The sequence below is a fragment of the Juglans regia genome, chromosome 13 (genome assembly GCF_001411555.2).
Source record: "Juglans regia cultivar Chandler chromosome 13, Walnut 2.0, whole genome shotgun sequence".
Taxonomy (NCBI): Eukaryota; Viridiplantae; Streptophyta; class Magnoliopsida; order Fagales; family Juglandaceae; genus Juglans; species Juglans regia.
The window spans coordinates 10,027,102-10,043,691 of record NC_049913.1 but is presented as its reverse complement, the minus strand read 5'-3'; the positions used below and the strand labels follow the sequence as shown (position 1 = coordinate 10,043,691).

The window sequence follows — 16,590 nt, the reverse complement described above, 5'->3', positions numbered from 1 at the left end:
ATTCCGAAACATTAATCAAAATATTGATAAAAATTCCTCCAATCTCATTACTAAAAATAAAAGTAATTTAAAGCAAATATCTCTCTCTCAACCTTGTTCATATAAGGGAGTCGGATGCATATAAAAAAAAAAAAATACACATGCATTTTGTATTGATGACATTAGTGACTTTAAAGGTAATCCCAATTCAGGTATCGGATATTACCTCTACAAATGGCTTTAACAGTTTGTATAAAGAACGGACTTGGATACACATAATGAATGATCTAACCCAAGCGACATCCCCTCCCACAACAGAAGAAAGGAGCTATTGATTTTTCCTACTAGATTTGCTATATGGTGTACATGAATTAGAAACGACCCTCTGTCATTCCTTATATAGCCCTTTCTATCCACCTCGGCAATCTCAATGAAGCCTTCATCCCAAGTCTAGTGAGGAACACAGAATACAAAATGTGGAGCAAGAATATGAAGCACCCACTGTTCAGTAAAACCTAATATAATAAAAAGGGAAATATGTAAGCCTTGGTACATGGTGAGCAATTTAACGGGGAAAAAGGGGAGAATGTCAAAAAAAAGCACAGGGAGGAAAGGCATGTGCAGAAGGAAGAATACCAGGGTTGCAAATAAGGCATATATAAAATTCATTGAGGGAATTGTACTAAGGCCCGAAGCAGTGAACATAAATGCTAGAGAAGCATGAATGTTTATTGTAATCTGCAAGCAAATAAAAGAATATCGGTGAATGAATTGCAGCCATACAAATAACAGCACAGAGATGATAGGAAAATCAATTACCAAAGCAAATATGTTTTCCCTTATCAAGAATGAAGATATTAAGACATACCCCACAGCACCAACAGCTCGAACCTGCATATAATATAATCACTGTCAATAGAAACTAGGTAAGGCGATGTCTAAAGCACGTAAGGAATTTGAGGCAAAGTTGAGCAAACACTACAATTGTGCACAAGACAATTGAAAGACTCCAATTTGCTCCCAACCTAAGAAAATACCAAAAACAAAAACATCAAGTTGTTACTGCCTGAGTTGACTTGTTCAGAAATCAGAAATTCACACTTTTTGAATAAGTAAAGCAAATTCGGCATTCAAAATTGCCCTAAGCAAACTAATATAAGTCACTTGGCACCAAATCCAGATGGTTAACATCAAAATGAATGTGTGTGTCTATATTCTAAACTTGAAAAAGCAAGGCAACAGCTTATGAAAAACACAAGCAAATCAGACCCTCAAAGAGGCCAAAATAAATGAAACAGATTATTAGAATTGCAAAGCATAAATAATAATCATCAATGCTGATACACCTTGAGGCATCACATACCTCCATAAAGCACCCATTGTCAAGCCAACTATTCCATGCTTAAGCTGCAGAAGAGGAATATCCAAAGAGGAGGTAGATTATAAGCTATCCTGCTTTCCACCCCCCAACCCCAAAAACAGAAAAAAACCCACCATCTATCCCTGAGAATGGAAGCTAAGAAGATCCATAAATAAAAGTAAATAATAACAGAAATTAAATCGTGGTTTAACAAGATGCAAGGAGTGCATAATAAATAATTTTACTTTTGACTTTTCTTAAACTAAATTTACAAGAAGAAAATTAAATCCACAGTAATAGTAATTGAAGTTTGACCCAAAATACAAATTCCTGGAAAGTGAAAGCTGTAAGAAAGTCATAGATGTACAAGAGAAATATTTGCAAGAGCTTAGAAATAGCTTGTTTCTAAGCTCTTGCAAATAAAGGGTCCGTAGAAATAGCTTGTTTTCACATCGAAGTTGAAGGAAAATGGTGTAACACTGAGGTCTAAAGGAGATGTAGGGTCCGTCGAAGTTGCACATAAAGGGTCGCCAGAGGTGAAGGGACTTGCTGCCAACCCAGAATCTCCAATGGTGACCATGACCTTACCATTGGAGAGAACCAATGGAGTTGTTTAGGAGATACGGGGTTTGAATATGGGTTTGTCGTTGGTGCCTTGCGAGAATGAATATTTAGGACCTGGTGTTCAGCTGGGAACTGCATCTAGGGAAGATGTTGTCCCCTTGTTATCTCTTCCTCCATTAGCATCATCATCGGATTGGGTTTTGCCAAAAGTTAATGAGATACGGCAGTGTGTGGGGATTACTTGTGGAGGATTTGATGACCAATTCATAGCACTACTCACTGCAATTGAGGCAGGTCACTCGCTTGAAACAAAATCAAGATTTAAGAAGAGCAGAGTTAAAGCGTCTTCCTTGGACAATCAACTACGACACAAAGGAGGTACTATAAGTCGAGGGAGGACTAGAGGGAACGCATAAAGCCTTCCTCGGTCCTCATAGGATAATTCGGGTGGAGTATTAATTGTGTGGGAGACAAAGGGTTGGGGTAGTTACAGTGATTTGCTTTGCTTTGGGAATGCGTGTTTTGTTTCAATAGGGCTTGGTGTATATTGGATAGGTTTCTAATTACTCCCTCTTTGGGTGATGTTCATTTAGGGGCTCTCTATTATGTGCTATGTGTTCTCTCTTGTATACACTCAGTGTACTTGGTTACGCCTATTGTTATTAATATATTTTTACTTATAAAAAAAAATGGCTTGTTTCTATTACAAAACTTCAAAGGAAGGGAAAAAAAAAAAAAAAGAGAGAGAGAGAAAAAAGGAAAACAAACTATGTCGAGAAGGCAAACACATAAACATGATAGTCTGTTAGGCATAAGGCATATGAATTTAAAAGGGAGCTCACCAGATAGGTTAAAGCTTTGACTGGACCAGACAAGACTAGTAAGAGCATGGCCGTTGCCACCTATAAATAAAAAGATCATTTCCTTGATTAACCTGATGATTCAACGGTCTACCAAAAAAAAAATACTTATATCTTAATATGGTGGGACTAAATGGTCACAAACCATAGTTTTCCTTCCAGCAGCAATGCCCCATCTCATCGAGGAGATTACTATTGGCAACGAGAAGACACAGCCAAAGTAATTCTGCCGAAAAACATATCCTTTTCAGAAAAGATAAACGGCAGAATAAATAGTAAAAAGCACATGCTCAAACCATCAGCACATTGCTATAAATGAGTGTAATTTGTACAGCCCATACATATGCAGCCAAGAAAGAGACAGGACCTATTTATAACCGATTTCTAAGCAAAAGGCAAACCAACGAAGCCAGAAAGAACCCCAATCTTAAACTCAATAGCCATGGAACATCTACACAGAGCAATTTAGGATTGGAAGAAGTATAAGTTTCTGCTAATGTGCGAACTACTTAACAAATAAGACAAACAAAGCTGAGAAATTCCATATCAATCCCCCTACTTTCCTTTAAGCACCACAGAGACAAAGACTACAGCTTTAATAATGGGAATAAAACGAGAATTTCGCTTCTTTAACTAAATTGAGTCATTGCCAAATACCGTTCTGCAATTTATACCGACAAACCTCAATTGCGAGGGAATTGCTCAAGAAGTACACTAAGCCTGTGAGCGCGGCGAACATAGAGCACTCCACCAATGCCAGCGTTTTCCGATAGACCGCGCCATCCGGAGACAAGTCTTCGACTTGCGGTGAACCTTTGGTGTAGCCTCCTTCGTTTCCAGTAACCAGTGGTGCCTCAGCTTTAGAAACCTTAAACAATCTAAAATCGGGGTTGCAGAGACGGATTGATAAAGAGAAGGGATTGGGTCGGAGGGAAAGTGTGGGTTTGTGGAGTAGCGGAGGGAGGGCTGGATTAGGAAACTGAGGTGGAGTGGGATAGAGATAGAGAGGTGTATTGGGGGGAAAAGAGAACGATGAAGAGGATTGATGAAGCAGAAGCTTGAAGGGAATCATGGAGAAGGAAAGACTGGTAAGTCTTGAGAAAATGTCCGTATTTTTTCTTGTTTTTCCCCCCCTTCCCTTCTCTCTAGATTCTGGGCACTGAGAAATAAATTTGTAGGCATGAGAGGATTTTAGATAGAGCTTTGGATGAGCTTTAGGCCCAATAGACAACTCGGGATAATACAGCCCTAACTATTCTAGAGATATTACGTAGATTGGAATAGTGACATTGATAAAATGAGTTGAAATTAAAATTAAAAATTAGATAAAATATTATTAGAATATAAATTTTTAATATAATTTTTTACATAAATTTAGAGTGTATAAATGCAGATTTTAATTTTTTTTTTTTATGTGGATCTTACTATTTTATGAAAAATGTCTTATGCGGAATTTACACACCTTAAGTACATATGAATTATGAGAAATATTTTCATAAAAATAAACTCACAAACTAACGTCGTTTGATGTGATACATCATAATATCAAATTATTTTTATTATAAGGTATATCTAACATTTCACACAAACTTACGTCAATTTGTAATTTTATTTTAATGAAATTTATTTATGATTGTAGCATTAATTATTAGTATTATTATTGTTTGTTCAAATTATACAACTTGGAGATACGTCGATCTTGATTTGTCATGTGGATTTTTAAAAAGAATTAAAATAAAGAAGAGACTGCATAAACCCTAAACCTAATAGATGTGTGTATTTAGTTTGAAGAGTTTCTTTTTAATGTTTTTGTGGATAGATTCAGATGGTGTTGTTTTGGTTTTTATGATGTTGTTGATAGGTTGAGAGTTGAGGGCAATGTATGGGGAAGGATTAATATTGTTGCCACATATTTGACTGCAAAAGGGTCCCAGGAAAGTGCATGTCAGACAACAAAACATGTTTAAAAATGTGCAAGCAGTTCATAGTTAATCATGGATAAAATTCAAAAGAAAGCACTACAATCTGTCTTTTATATATATATATATATATATATATATATATGAGTAATTCTACATATAAATGTGAAGCGCCACGAAATCGCTTTGAAAAAAAATGAGTTCTACTATTAAAAAATTAATTTTTTTTCATGTAGATCTTATGTTTTATTCATTTTTTTCAAAATGATTATACAGCGATTACACAATTCACGGTTGTAAATAACTTTTCTGTGTATATATATATATATTATAATTAGATGGTTTAAATTCAATGTCTCATGCACTTGAATGCAAACTTATGATCTCCAAACGTTTACAAAACTTTACAATTACTGACAAGGCAACAAAATTATTAGTGAAGACAGACAGACCAAAAGGAACATCATAATTATAACCATTTTTGAATTCAGTAAACAAATGGTTACAATTGAATTGGTTCCTCTCCTTCCCTCCCCTCCAAAATGATGCAAGGGGATCTTGCATGCGTGTTGCGTGCGTCTCAGCCATCATGTCTTGAGGCAGATGATAGATGATGATCATGTGTCTGCCTGTACCCATTTCTTTTCTAGCATTTTTCTTTTCTTTTTTGGGTCAGAACTCAAAAGTGTGTGTGGCATGCCATTTTCCACGTACATAGATTGTCCAATCTAATTGCGTGAGAATCCTGACCACCTACAAAGTTTGATTTATATCTAAAATAATGCTATATGTTTTTGCCAGATTTATCAAATGAGCTGTTATTAGTAACTCTTGATTATTCAGCTCAATCGTCTACATATCTTATCATGCATTCATGTCTAGAATGTTATCGGCAAGCCCCAACTTAACTTGGACATTTTTATTTTTATTTTTTAATAAAAGACGAGATCTAAACCTCTTATTATAAATCCCTCACTAAGGCGGAGGAACAACTATGATTACAAAGAATGAAATAAAACTTTACATCAAGTTGGAATATAAGGAAAACCCAATCTATCCAAACGAACTAAACCCCGACATTTTCCTTGTACATGATCTTCTCCCAACTTAACTTGGACATATTAATATCTAACCTGTCATTTTGATACGAGGTTAAATCTCAAAAATCTGATCACCTGCCTATCAAACACAAGCTTAACAAAAAAAGTTAAGAACTTCAATCAATAATACCAATAAAAGACCCATTTATCAGTAGAAACAAACAGAAATATCAGCTAGCAAATCAAGAAAAAATGGCATACGCCCTTTAATGGCATGTTTAACATTGGGTGATTGAGATAGAAGTGAGCAGAAAGTCAGGAAGAAAGGTCCCACGATTTTTCGTATATATTGAAAGAAAAGTCATGACAGAGAGAAGATAACTCTATATATAGAGGAAGTTTACCAGTGCACCACAGCACGTCAAAGCCCCCATCTGCTTTGGCACAACGGGACACATTTCCTCTATCATCCTCTACTCTCAGACCTTAGGGGGTAGTCTTCTACTTCTACGGAGACTCACACCAGCATGATTCTCCATGCTTTTCCTCAAATCACAACCGTCCGTCCATCTTCCGCCTAAAGGCCATGGAAAAAGGGTAGTCTGTGGGGTCAGAAAAATATATTGGTCGGTGGGACACGTGCTCAACATCTTTGGGAAAGTGACAGATTATCAGATTGTGTCTCGCTGAATGATGATACAGCGTAAAAGGAGCTGTACAGCTTAATGTGTGTGCTTTGCTTCAGGCTAGTTTGATGGGTTACTTTCACATGGCATTGATCCAAGAAAATCCGAGACATTGCCATTGGGGAGTGATAAGAGCTAGAGACAATTTTATTTTTATTTTTTGCTTTCTTTGCCTCTTATGATAAAGGATTCAGAAGGGAATTGATGTCATTTTGCTAGACATGAAGGTTAAAAGGAAGAGACAAAGAAAAGAAGACAATCGTGGAAAATTTTGACAAAAAGTCATTCAACATATGACAGATTGATGGATTCACAGATCAGACTATCTAAGGACTTGTGGGATTTGTGGTGGGACTTCTTCTTTTATAAATTTTGTGTCAATTTTCGGTGGGAGTTTAGCAAGGGGATGGTATTGGTGGCATTGATGGTACAAATGCATGCAGTGCTGGAATTTATGAGGGATAAAGGAGCTTTGTTCACTGATTTACTCCATTTTCTGTTGCATTCACTTCCCTACACAATAATGCCCTTTAGGAGCTAGTGCTTTCTTGCGTCACTTCTTTTTTCTTTTTCCCCCTCCTAGCACTGTTTTCTGGAGAGAAAACGTAAAGTTGACGCCTCTGTTCCTATCACTCCTCCTTATGTCATAGCACCATGATCCTTGACATCCAAAAACACCACATTTTGTTTCCTCTCATTTATAGTCCTCACCATTTTTTAAGCTAGTATTTGATCATCTTTCTGGAACCCAAGAAGATTTTCCTCACGCTACTTTGTTGTTTGTTCATTTCAAGATCGAGAAGCTGCATTTACAGGAATCGGGAGCAATGAAAGATAGAGGCAAAGCTGTAGAAGCGTTCAGCAACGACGTTGAGTATTATTCTTCATCGGATGCTCCTTGCAAGAAGCACCCATCTTCATCCTCCTCGGCTGGCATTTGCGCTTATTGTCTCAAGGACCGTCTGATCAAGCTGGTCTGCTCCGACTGTGGAGAGCAGCGCCTCTCTTCTTGCTCTTGCTCCGAGATCTCTTCCAATCGGAATTCATGCACTGTCGAGGTAGGGAGTGTCGGTCGAGTCTCATTCCTGATAGAGAATGAAAGGAACGAAATTCCACGATCGCATTCTAAGCCCAAAGCCCAAGAGAGGGCTGAGGAAGTCGTGGTGCTCAAGAGGAGCAGCAGTAGCTGTGTTGAGATCAAAAGAAGTACTGGGTTTTGGAGAATTGGGAGGCTGTTTAGGAAGAAAAAAGAGAAGAACTGCGAGAGATCGAGTGTTGCTGGTGGCTGTGACGAGAAAAGTGACTTGTGGTTGGTTGATTATATGGGTGTGTCAAGGTCCAGATCCCTCTGTAGTTTCAGGGGTGGAGGGTGGTTTGGGTCAGAGGATGGTGAAAACTTGGTTGTATCAGCTGCTAGGAGTTCTATTTCTGCTGCCAGGAGTTCTGGCGTCAATGGGGGTCTGCCTTTAGATTCTGGGAGAAGAAGTGGTTTCAGTGAAGCAGAGCCAAGAAAAAGTGGGTTTGATGGAGAAAAGAAAGATAGTCACTTGGAGTCTGAAAAAGGTACTGATCTTAAGTCTGTGAAGAAGGGTGGAATTCTAGAGCCTGATGCTGGTTTTAATGGGGCTAACAGACGTATTTTCTCACTCAAAGAGAGTGATTTCAATGGCATGGACGATTCAAGCTTTATCGACTTGAAGCTTGATTACTCATCAGAATCGAAGCCAGAGTTTCCTGCAGCAAAAATGGCTGGATTAACAAATCCAGACTCAGCTTTTGGCAGTACGAGAGGGAGTAGTTATGTGGCACATGAATGTGGAGGTTCTCTTGGGAATTTGACGGGGGAAGGGAGTTTCTGTAATGGGGGTTCCTGTAGGATTACAGTGAATGAGAAAGGGGTCAGAAAAGGCAGGAAAAGTATGAAAGGATGGCGCTGGATTTTCAAGCATCATCAAAGCTGGGGAAGTGCAAGGAAGGACGAAGATCTCATGTTTAAAAGCTGATGAATGAACTACCATGACAGCAAAGTGTCGTTTTTGTGCAGACCAAATCTCAAAAATTCTTCCTTTTTTTAATGTCTTCCCAATTTTAGATTGGATGCTATTGTGCTGGAAACTTGTCCAGGAAAAAAAAAAAAATTGTTACATATATTATATATATATATATATATATTCTTAAACTATCTTAAATAGTTTATGTTAATTTAATATATGTTAGAGATTAGAAGCTGAAACAAATTTACTCAGTGTATTGTACAACACACAAATAAGAAGGTTGTACCATTAGAAGTTTCCAACTTGATCGAGCATTGTCACCTAATCTGATTGCCCGATGTTAGTTTGATCATGTGAGCATATTAACTAAATTGTTGGATATTAGTCCGTTCTAATAAAGTCTTGTGTGATGGACACAATCAGGACTCGATGCGCTCCTACCCACCCCGAGACACCATAGCATGTTGGAAATTATACTCGACGCATAACTACTCCCTTGGTTGGGGGTGTGTCGTCATGCCTTTTGGTTGATACACCATAGCATGTCGCGAATAAAGGAGGATATACTCGACATAAACACTCCATTGAATAAGCCAATCACGAATGCTACAAACATGGAGCGCTATAAATTAATGTAGAGCGAACAGTACACAACTAGAGACATTGATTTTTGTATCCATGGTCTTTTATGACTTTGACATTTACTCGACTAAATTAAGTAATTTGGAAACTAATTATAACATTTATTACAAAGAAAACATTTTATTCTAAAAAAAAAATTATAAATTGACGTAATTTATAATATTTACCCGACACTTGAAATTGAAGTAAGCAGTCGGAATGATCAATAATTAAGCCGAGGGGATTGAGTTAGCCCTCCCTATTTGATGGGTTATTCTTTCCTTATCTTCTAGTAATCTGAACTTTCTTCTATGGGCTCATGAAGCAGTCAAACCAAATTTAGCTTTGTCCAGCTCTTAGGAATTAAGCCCCAAAAGTTTAGAGTACTCTATCGTTCAAAATAATCAGTTCAAATTGATTATCAGTTGTTATTATTGATTTTTTTTATATATATTTAAATATTTTTAAAAAATAAAAAAAATATCTTAATAAATTTAAAATCACTTCCTTAATTACTAAGAAAAGAAAAATTGAGTTTTTAATAGCTTTTTATGGTGTAATCAACTTTTTATAAAAGACGTGTGAAATTTATACATTTAAGACTTATATATTATTATTATTCATTTCAATTTAGGTCCTTTTGCCGCTTAAAATCTCATTAATCAAACATAAATACAAACATAATTACGTGTTCTTACTTTTTTTCCTTTTTCTGATTATTTCCTATTGGTGTTAAGTTGTGGAGTATAAAATTATAAATGCTGGTGATTTTGGTTCATCAATTGTTAATAAGTATTTGAATCATTCACGTTGAATATGTGCCTTTCTCTCGAGATAATATTAAGAGGAGAAATATTTTAGCGATTCATATTGTAAACTTATTTTTATCGTAAAATAAATTTAACAGATCATATGAAATTATGTTAATTTATAAATTTATTTTTATATATTCTTTATACGTGCAGTTCTTCATTAAAAAAATATTACGAATATAATTGATACAGTTTAAGTATTGAGAGTAGATAAATGATTTGTACAAAAAATAGATCAGTCCCACGTGACCCCTTTATTAAAAAGTGAATCCCATTTACACTTCAAAAAGTGTAAAAAAAAAAACCTATTATTTTTAATGGGACCTATTTTTATAATTTAATTATATAAAAATTATCTATTTGAAGCCTGTATATATTTGGGCATATTTTTAAATTGAATTGGTATATATTGATTTTGAGATTTGAAGAATCAACACTGCATCGGTTATATCTCTAAATCGATACTTTCAATTTTACCAATTTTGATCCAATTTTTCCAATTTTCCTGGTATATTATATAATATATATATTATAGTATATAATAATATAGTTATTTATATAGTAATTTAGAATTTAATATTATATATAATATAATAAATCATATAAAGAAAAATTTATACAATGTAAAAAATTAAGAAATATATATATTTGAATCAGTCCAGTTTGGTTCGATCCGACATTAGAAAAAAGAAAATCGGAACCAGATCGATTTTGACTAGTTTTGAAAAAAATAGAACTGGTATTGGACCGGACCAGTGTTAGATATGTTTAAATGTTAAAATAAATTTATATGTATTTATAAAAAGTTGAAAAAAAGTTATGAGTCTCATATATAAAGAAGTATTAAGTTAAAAAATAGAATGGATCTTATATGTAAAAAAATTTTAAATTAAAAAAAATTTAAAATTTTAAAAATTAAATACTTGAATGTTATAATCAATTTAAAATTAGACGAATTGAGTTTAATGTCAATTCATTCTGAGCATCAAACGGTCCCAAGAAAACAGCTTTGAAATTACAATTTGGATAAGAATATGGTGGGGCAGGACAAATGACAAGTGGTATGAAAAAGTTGGTCAAATATTAAACAACAGCAGATTGGCCAAAGGGGGGCCACCACAAATGAGTAATGACAAAACCTCCAAATTCCAACATTAACCTTTCAAAGCCTGGAACATCTGTATCCTCCATTATTTTCTCAGATTATGCATACACGAAGTGAAGCAAAGACGCAACTGGCACAGATATTCCTAGAGCTAAAGGTTGTGGTCGATTCTCTGGAGAGGAAAAGTGGAAAACATGTACGTGACAAGGCCTCTTTCGATGTACATGAAGTCTCCAGACGCTCTCTCGCTGCCTCCACCAGAGGGTCCCAGCTCTGGGATTTTGGTCATCCTTGATGAAGAAGCCGAGCCTACACGTTGTTTCGGACTGTGCAAGACTGGTTACATCAAGGACCTTCCTTTTCCTCAGAACAAGAGTCTAGAGCATCGATACACAACTGGCATCGGATTCGAGAGAGACTTTCATTTCCAGAAAGTTGTCTTCATTCCAGTCCTTGATCAGCCTCTGTCTTCCAATCGCTACTACGCCATTCAACCCTACGGGAAGAATAGAGGGTATGCTCTTTATCTCAAACCACAGTCCTATAAACTTACTGCCCATTGCCCAAGACTGATGCAGCTATGATCTCTGCAACCCCTTAAATTTCAAGCTGGCTTGTTATGCAAGATGCCATCTTTAAGCCAAAACTTTATATGGATTGGCCTTTTAGGATTTGTGAAAATAGATCTGAGCTTACCATGGATAACCTTGAGATTCTAGGTCCAGCATTCATTAACATGAATAATGAATTGATGAACATTGGTCAGTACCTCAAGGCAATAATATTATTGGTGACATGTTTGAAATTGCAGGGAAGCATACACAAATTCTGAGGAGGAGGAAATGCCCACCTGCTGTTTCGGCGGATACGTCTGCGATGTAACACCACGACCTTTGGATCCCACTAACTTGAATCAACAATTTATGATCTGTCGTAAAGGAGGAATCGTTAATAATTGGCGTGGTTTTGTTGCTAAATCTTTAGCTCCAGATGGATTTCCTCCATTCTTTTTGGGAGTAAAAGGGTGGAAAGTTTGTGCCGAGGCCTCCCCTGAATTCGAGTTAGGAGAAGCTCGAGGCCTGGACACTACCCTCCGTGCCCGCTTACCAGAATTCAACTTGTCATTATCGAATACGAGCTCCAATCCTGTGGTTGTGGGAAAATGGTACTGTCCCTTCATGTTTCTCAAGGAAGGAACACCGAAATCATTGAAGGACGAAATGAGTAATTTGATATATTATGAGATAACGCTCCAGCAGAAATGGGAACAGATATTTGCTAGTGAGAATAACAATAGTCAAACTCAAGGCAACTCTGTGGCTGTGGATGCTCTTGTTAAGATAGAAGTGGTTAGAGTCGCCGGGAGGGAAGCTGTGATTGATGAGAGAAATGTGGCTAATGGGTTTTTGTGGTTCAGGAGTTGTAGCAATGTGGGAGAAGAAGCCAGTGTGGCGTTGGGTCTAGCAGTGATTGAGAGAATGAAGTGGGAGCAGGAAAGGGTAGGGTGGATTGGGGAAACATATGGAAAGCAAATGAGAATAGAGAGATTAGAGGGGTTTGGGGGAACAGGTGGGTGGAAGAGATTTGGTTGTTATGTTTTGGTGGAGAGTTTTGTGTTGAAACGACTGGATGGAAGCTTGGTACTAACCTATGATTTCAAGCACACTCATCAGATCAGGAGCAAATGGGAATGAGAACTGCTTTTGGAATATTCAAAAGGCAGGCCTACTTCACTCCCGTACGCTTAAATTTGTGATTTGTGTTGGTTGTTAAAGGAAAGATTCTGTTTGTTTCTTTATTATCCTTCTTCAGAATTGTGAACATGATGTAAAGAGCTTGAAGATGGTTCTATTTTTTGTCACAGTTCTGTACCCATTTTGCTTCTACTTTTCCTCCCCCCTCTTCTCTTTGATGCAATTGCTTGTTTGAGAAAAATATAACTTGCATTAACATCTAATAATCAAGTTCCCCTTTCGAGGATCAACAATTAGCATTAGCACTGGTAGTTGACTTTGGAGGGAGACGAGAACGATACAGGACGAATGGAGGACACCCTCTCAATTACTCGCTTGTTTTGACAATTACTCTCGATTCATTTCATCTTATCTTATTTAATTATTACATCTTTTTTAAATTTTTATATAAAATAAAATAAATAATTTAACTTTTTCAATTCTTAAAACAAAAATAACACTAAAAATATAGATTCTAACAATATTTTATTCAATTTCTAATTTTAATTTCAACTCATATCATCTACAAAAACAAACGAGACTAATTTTTTTTTTTTTTTTTTATTATTTCTCCCCCTTAACAGAGAGTGTAGACTAAATATTATTCATGAATTTTGTTATAAATCAGCAACTGTTAACTTTACACACCTCACACATAACGTGAAATTTTTCATGAGGTATGAGGTTGTTTTTTATAGGGTGTATGAATGTTTTTCATAAGGTGTGAGATGTGAAGGTGGTGAATAGCGGCTGATAAAAAGCATTTTTCATTCTTTATATAGAATTACTAGAGGTAATACATTTTGTATAACTAAAACGCTTAGTTTGATTTCGCAAACCTTTCAAATTATCTCATATCATCTTAGTATCTAAATACTAACACAAATATTTTTCAATTTTAAATTTTTAAATTTTTAAAATTTTCATCTAATCATTACTTAATTGTTACAGCTTTCCTAAACTTTTAAATAAAATATAAAAGATAATTCAACTTTTTTAGATCTCAAAATAAAAATTATATTCTAACTCTCTTTTAGTTTTATAATTTTTTTATTGAACTTGTTCTCTCATTTCTTAAAATTTGATAAATAAGTAATTATCTTATTATTATTTACAAATTTTTCATCTCATCTATATAATTAAAAGAGACATAATTTCTAGCCGAGGCCTAATTCTAGCCATTTGAGTGATTTTCAAAGTATCTTTTGATAACTTTACAAGCGAAAGTATGTGAAGAGAAATTATTTATACAAGTCTCATACAAATTTTTGTAAAAATGTGGATTTCATCTTTTAAAAAAATCAAAAAATTATTTTTTATCAGTAAGATCTAATTTTTTATAAAAAGCCTTGTATAAGATTTATATATTTAAAATTTATATTTAATATTACACTTATGAGAATCTTTATTAAATGATTGTTTGTTAAGAACCATAAAAAAAAAAAATATATATATATATATATATATATATAATCAATCACACACAATATAAGATTTATGTAATCTTCGAACTGTCGTATACACAATCAGATCACAACATAGTGTCCCAACGTTGTCACGATACAGAGATTTTTTTGTCTATTGCTCGAGTTCGGGAGGTTGTCGACTGCTCTAGTATAATTTTTGGTTACAATCGGTTCAAAAAAGTTAATTACTTATATGGGTCCGGTACTAGATTTCCATTCAATACCTTAGGGGCAGAAGTCACGTAAGAAGAACGCGTCGGTGGGCTGTGGGGGTCCATAGACACTAGACAGGAAGCCGCCCTAAAAGTCAATTTCTCCGTAACTTGCTCAGAATCATTCGCCGTTCAACTCCGGACTCTTCTGAAATTCCAGAGTCTCCACATTATCAATAATAATTAATTGCGACATTGCCCATAGAATTGTATGCACGCGGATGGAATTGATCTTCATGTTCTTTACTTAATCTAAAATACACGAAAACTGTGTATAAATCATTAACCACAAATACAAAGAAAGTAGAGAGTTGCAGAGGCAAAGATATACTGAGAAGACGACATCATCATGTATGTGACGAGGTTTCTTTCGGACTACCAAAAGGATCCTTCTTCCCTCTTCCTGCCACCCCCTGAAGGCCCAAACTCCGGTGTTCTGGTCATCCAAGATGAAGAAGCCGAGCCTACTTGTTGTTTCGGATTGTGCAAGAGTCATACGATCACGGACCTGCCTTTCCCTCAGAACAAGAAACTCACGCTCCACTATTCAACGGGAAGCGGCCAGAACCAGCAGGTTGAGACCTTTTACACTGCCTTGATTCCGGTTCTTAATCAGCCACTGTCTTCCAATCGGTACTATGCCATAAAGTCACGCGGGAGGCATAAAGGGTATATATGTTTGTATGCATATTGTAATTAATTTTCAATTGCCAAGATATATAATCAGACAGAAATCACTTCATTGTTTTATTTCTCCATCTTAGCAGGTTTTTGTCTCTTCCTCTCTTCCCTCTTTGCATGGTGGCTTTTTATTCTATCATGGGTTGGACTAATTCTATCCTTTTATCACAATTTATCCCCTACGAACTTAAAGATTTAATTAATTCACTATCTAGCTATATATCTAGCTAAGGTATATCATGTAATTTTAATTCAAGTTTCGATTAATCTACTTAACGGATCAAACTCAAAGTTAAGTTTATCGTGTAAGTTGATCCTGAATTGCTTATGAATAATTCGACTCATGTACCGTTCAAAATGGTCTTGTAGGGAAGCATATGCAAATTCCAAGGAAGATGACAAGGGAACCTGTTGCTGCTTCAACTATATTAAGGATGTACCGCCAAAACCTTTGGATCCCAACGAGATGCACCAGCAATTCGAGATTCATCCCAACGAAACTTCATGTGGAAGGTCTGGTTTTGTTGCCAAACCCATAGCTCCAGATGGATTCCTTCCCCGGTTCCTCGCAAGAAGAGGGTGGCATGTGCGTACCTCAACTCCCCGAAATTTCAGTTTAGGTGAAGCACCGGGCCTAGACACTGCCCTCCGTGCTCGCCTCCCGGATTTCAGCTTCCCGCTATCGTATAAGAGTTCTCAAAACGTGGTTGTGGGAAGGTGGTATTCTCCTTTCATGTTTATAAGGGAAGGATCACCGAAAGATCAAATGACCAGATCGATGTACTACGAGATAACCCTGGAGCAAAAATGGGAACAAGTATTTTCATGTGAAAAGAGTGAGAGCCAAAGCAATGCTGTGGTTGTGGATGCTGTTGTTCAGAGAGAAGAGGTCTTGATTGCTGGGATGGAAGTTGTGGATCTGAATGTGGTTGATGGGGTGATGTGGTTCAAGAGCTTTGGCAATGGAGGAGCAGAAGTCAGTATTGGTTTGAGCATGTTAGTGGTTGAGAGAATGAAGTGGGAGCAGATAAGGGTTGGATGGGTTGGGGGAAATGAGAGGCAAGTGGCACTGAAGAGAGTAGAGGAATTTGGAGGGTCAGCTGGGGAATGGATCAAGTTTGGTTTTTATGTTCTGGTTGAGAGGTTTGTTGTGAAAAGAATGGATGGAAGACTGGTATTGACCTATGATTTCAAGCACATTAATCAGACTCGGACCAAATGGGAATGAAAGTCACATTAGTTTGTTTTTAAACACTGTAAAAGTCTGCTGTTTGATACCTGGTTTGTTTATATTTGTGTATACTTTACTGGTTGAAGTTTGTATTCATTTTGTGTGTGGAAAACTTGAAGCAGTTGAACTGAGCTAGATTTTGATCACTTTTATTTGCTTTCAACACCTCTGTTTTGTTCATCTCTTTGCTTTAGATATGCATTGAGATATTTCAAAACAAGAAGAGATGGGAAAATCAGGCTAATATGAGCAACAAATTGTGTTAGTTTGATAGGTTATGCAGCATTTGTTTTTTAAAAAAGAAGAAGATCAATAAATTTTCATACA

At 36.1% G+C, this 16,590-nt stretch overlaps 4 protein-coding genes across 6 annotated transcripts; 3 read left to right on the top strand and 1 right to left on the bottom strand.

Moving 5' to 3' along the window:
- Positions 1-23: 23 nt before the first annotated feature.
- LOC109008152 lies at positions 24-3,950 on the bottom strand. Of its 2 annotated transcripts, none has more exons than XM_018988151.2 (8): positions 3,446-3,950; positions 2,909-2,989; positions 2,746-2,805; positions 1,343-1,386; positions 962-1,004; positions 799-870; positions 616-717; positions 24-494 (listed from the first exon to the last, which is right to left on the bottom strand). In XM_018988151.2, exons 1-8 carry the CDS (start codon positions 3,833-3,835, stop codon positions 375-377), a joined length of 912 nt encoding a protein of 303 aa, XP_018843696.1. In that variant the 5' UTR covers positions 3,836-3,950; the 3' UTR covers positions 24-374. The 2 variants fall into 2 exon arrangements, 1 of the variants encoding a protein (XP_018843696.1); XR_004798090.1 differs by having other exon boundaries at positions 474-494; positions 848-870; positions 3,446-3,927.
- Positions 3,951-7,235: 3,285 nt separating this feature from the next.
- Positions 7,236-8,411, top strand: LOC109008149. The gene has a single exon (XM_018988145.1). The coding sequence runs from the start codon at positions 7,236-7,238 to the stop codon at positions 8,409-8,411; it is 1,176 nt and encodes a 391-aa protein (XP_018843690.1).
- Positions 8,412-10,987: 2,576 nt separating this feature from the next.
- LOC109008153 lies at positions 10,988-12,815 on the top strand. Its single transcript, XM_018988152.2, has 2 exons — positions 10,988-11,454; positions 11,752-12,815. The coding sequence occupies exons 1-2, from the start codon at positions 11,135-11,137 to the stop codon at positions 12,632-12,634; spliced, it is 1,203 nt and encodes a 400-aa protein (XP_018843697.1). The 5' UTR covers positions 10,988-11,134; the 3' UTR covers positions 12,635-12,815.
- A 1,585-nt stretch (positions 12,816-14,400) lies between these two features.
- Positions 14,401-16,513, top strand: LOC109008154. Of its 2 annotated transcripts, none has more exons than XM_018988154.2 (2): positions 14,401-14,925; positions 15,402-16,513. In XM_018988154.2, exons 1-2 carry the CDS (start codon positions 14,801-14,803, stop codon positions 16,258-16,260), a joined length of 984 nt encoding a protein of 327 aa, XP_018843699.1. In that variant the 5' UTR covers positions 14,401-14,800; the 3' UTR covers positions 16,261-16,513. The 2 variants fall into 2 exon arrangements, with proteins under 2 accessions (XP_018843699.1, XP_018843698.1); XM_018988153.2 differs by having other exon boundaries at positions 14,404-15,020.
- Positions 16,514-16,590: the final 77 nt, after the last annotated feature.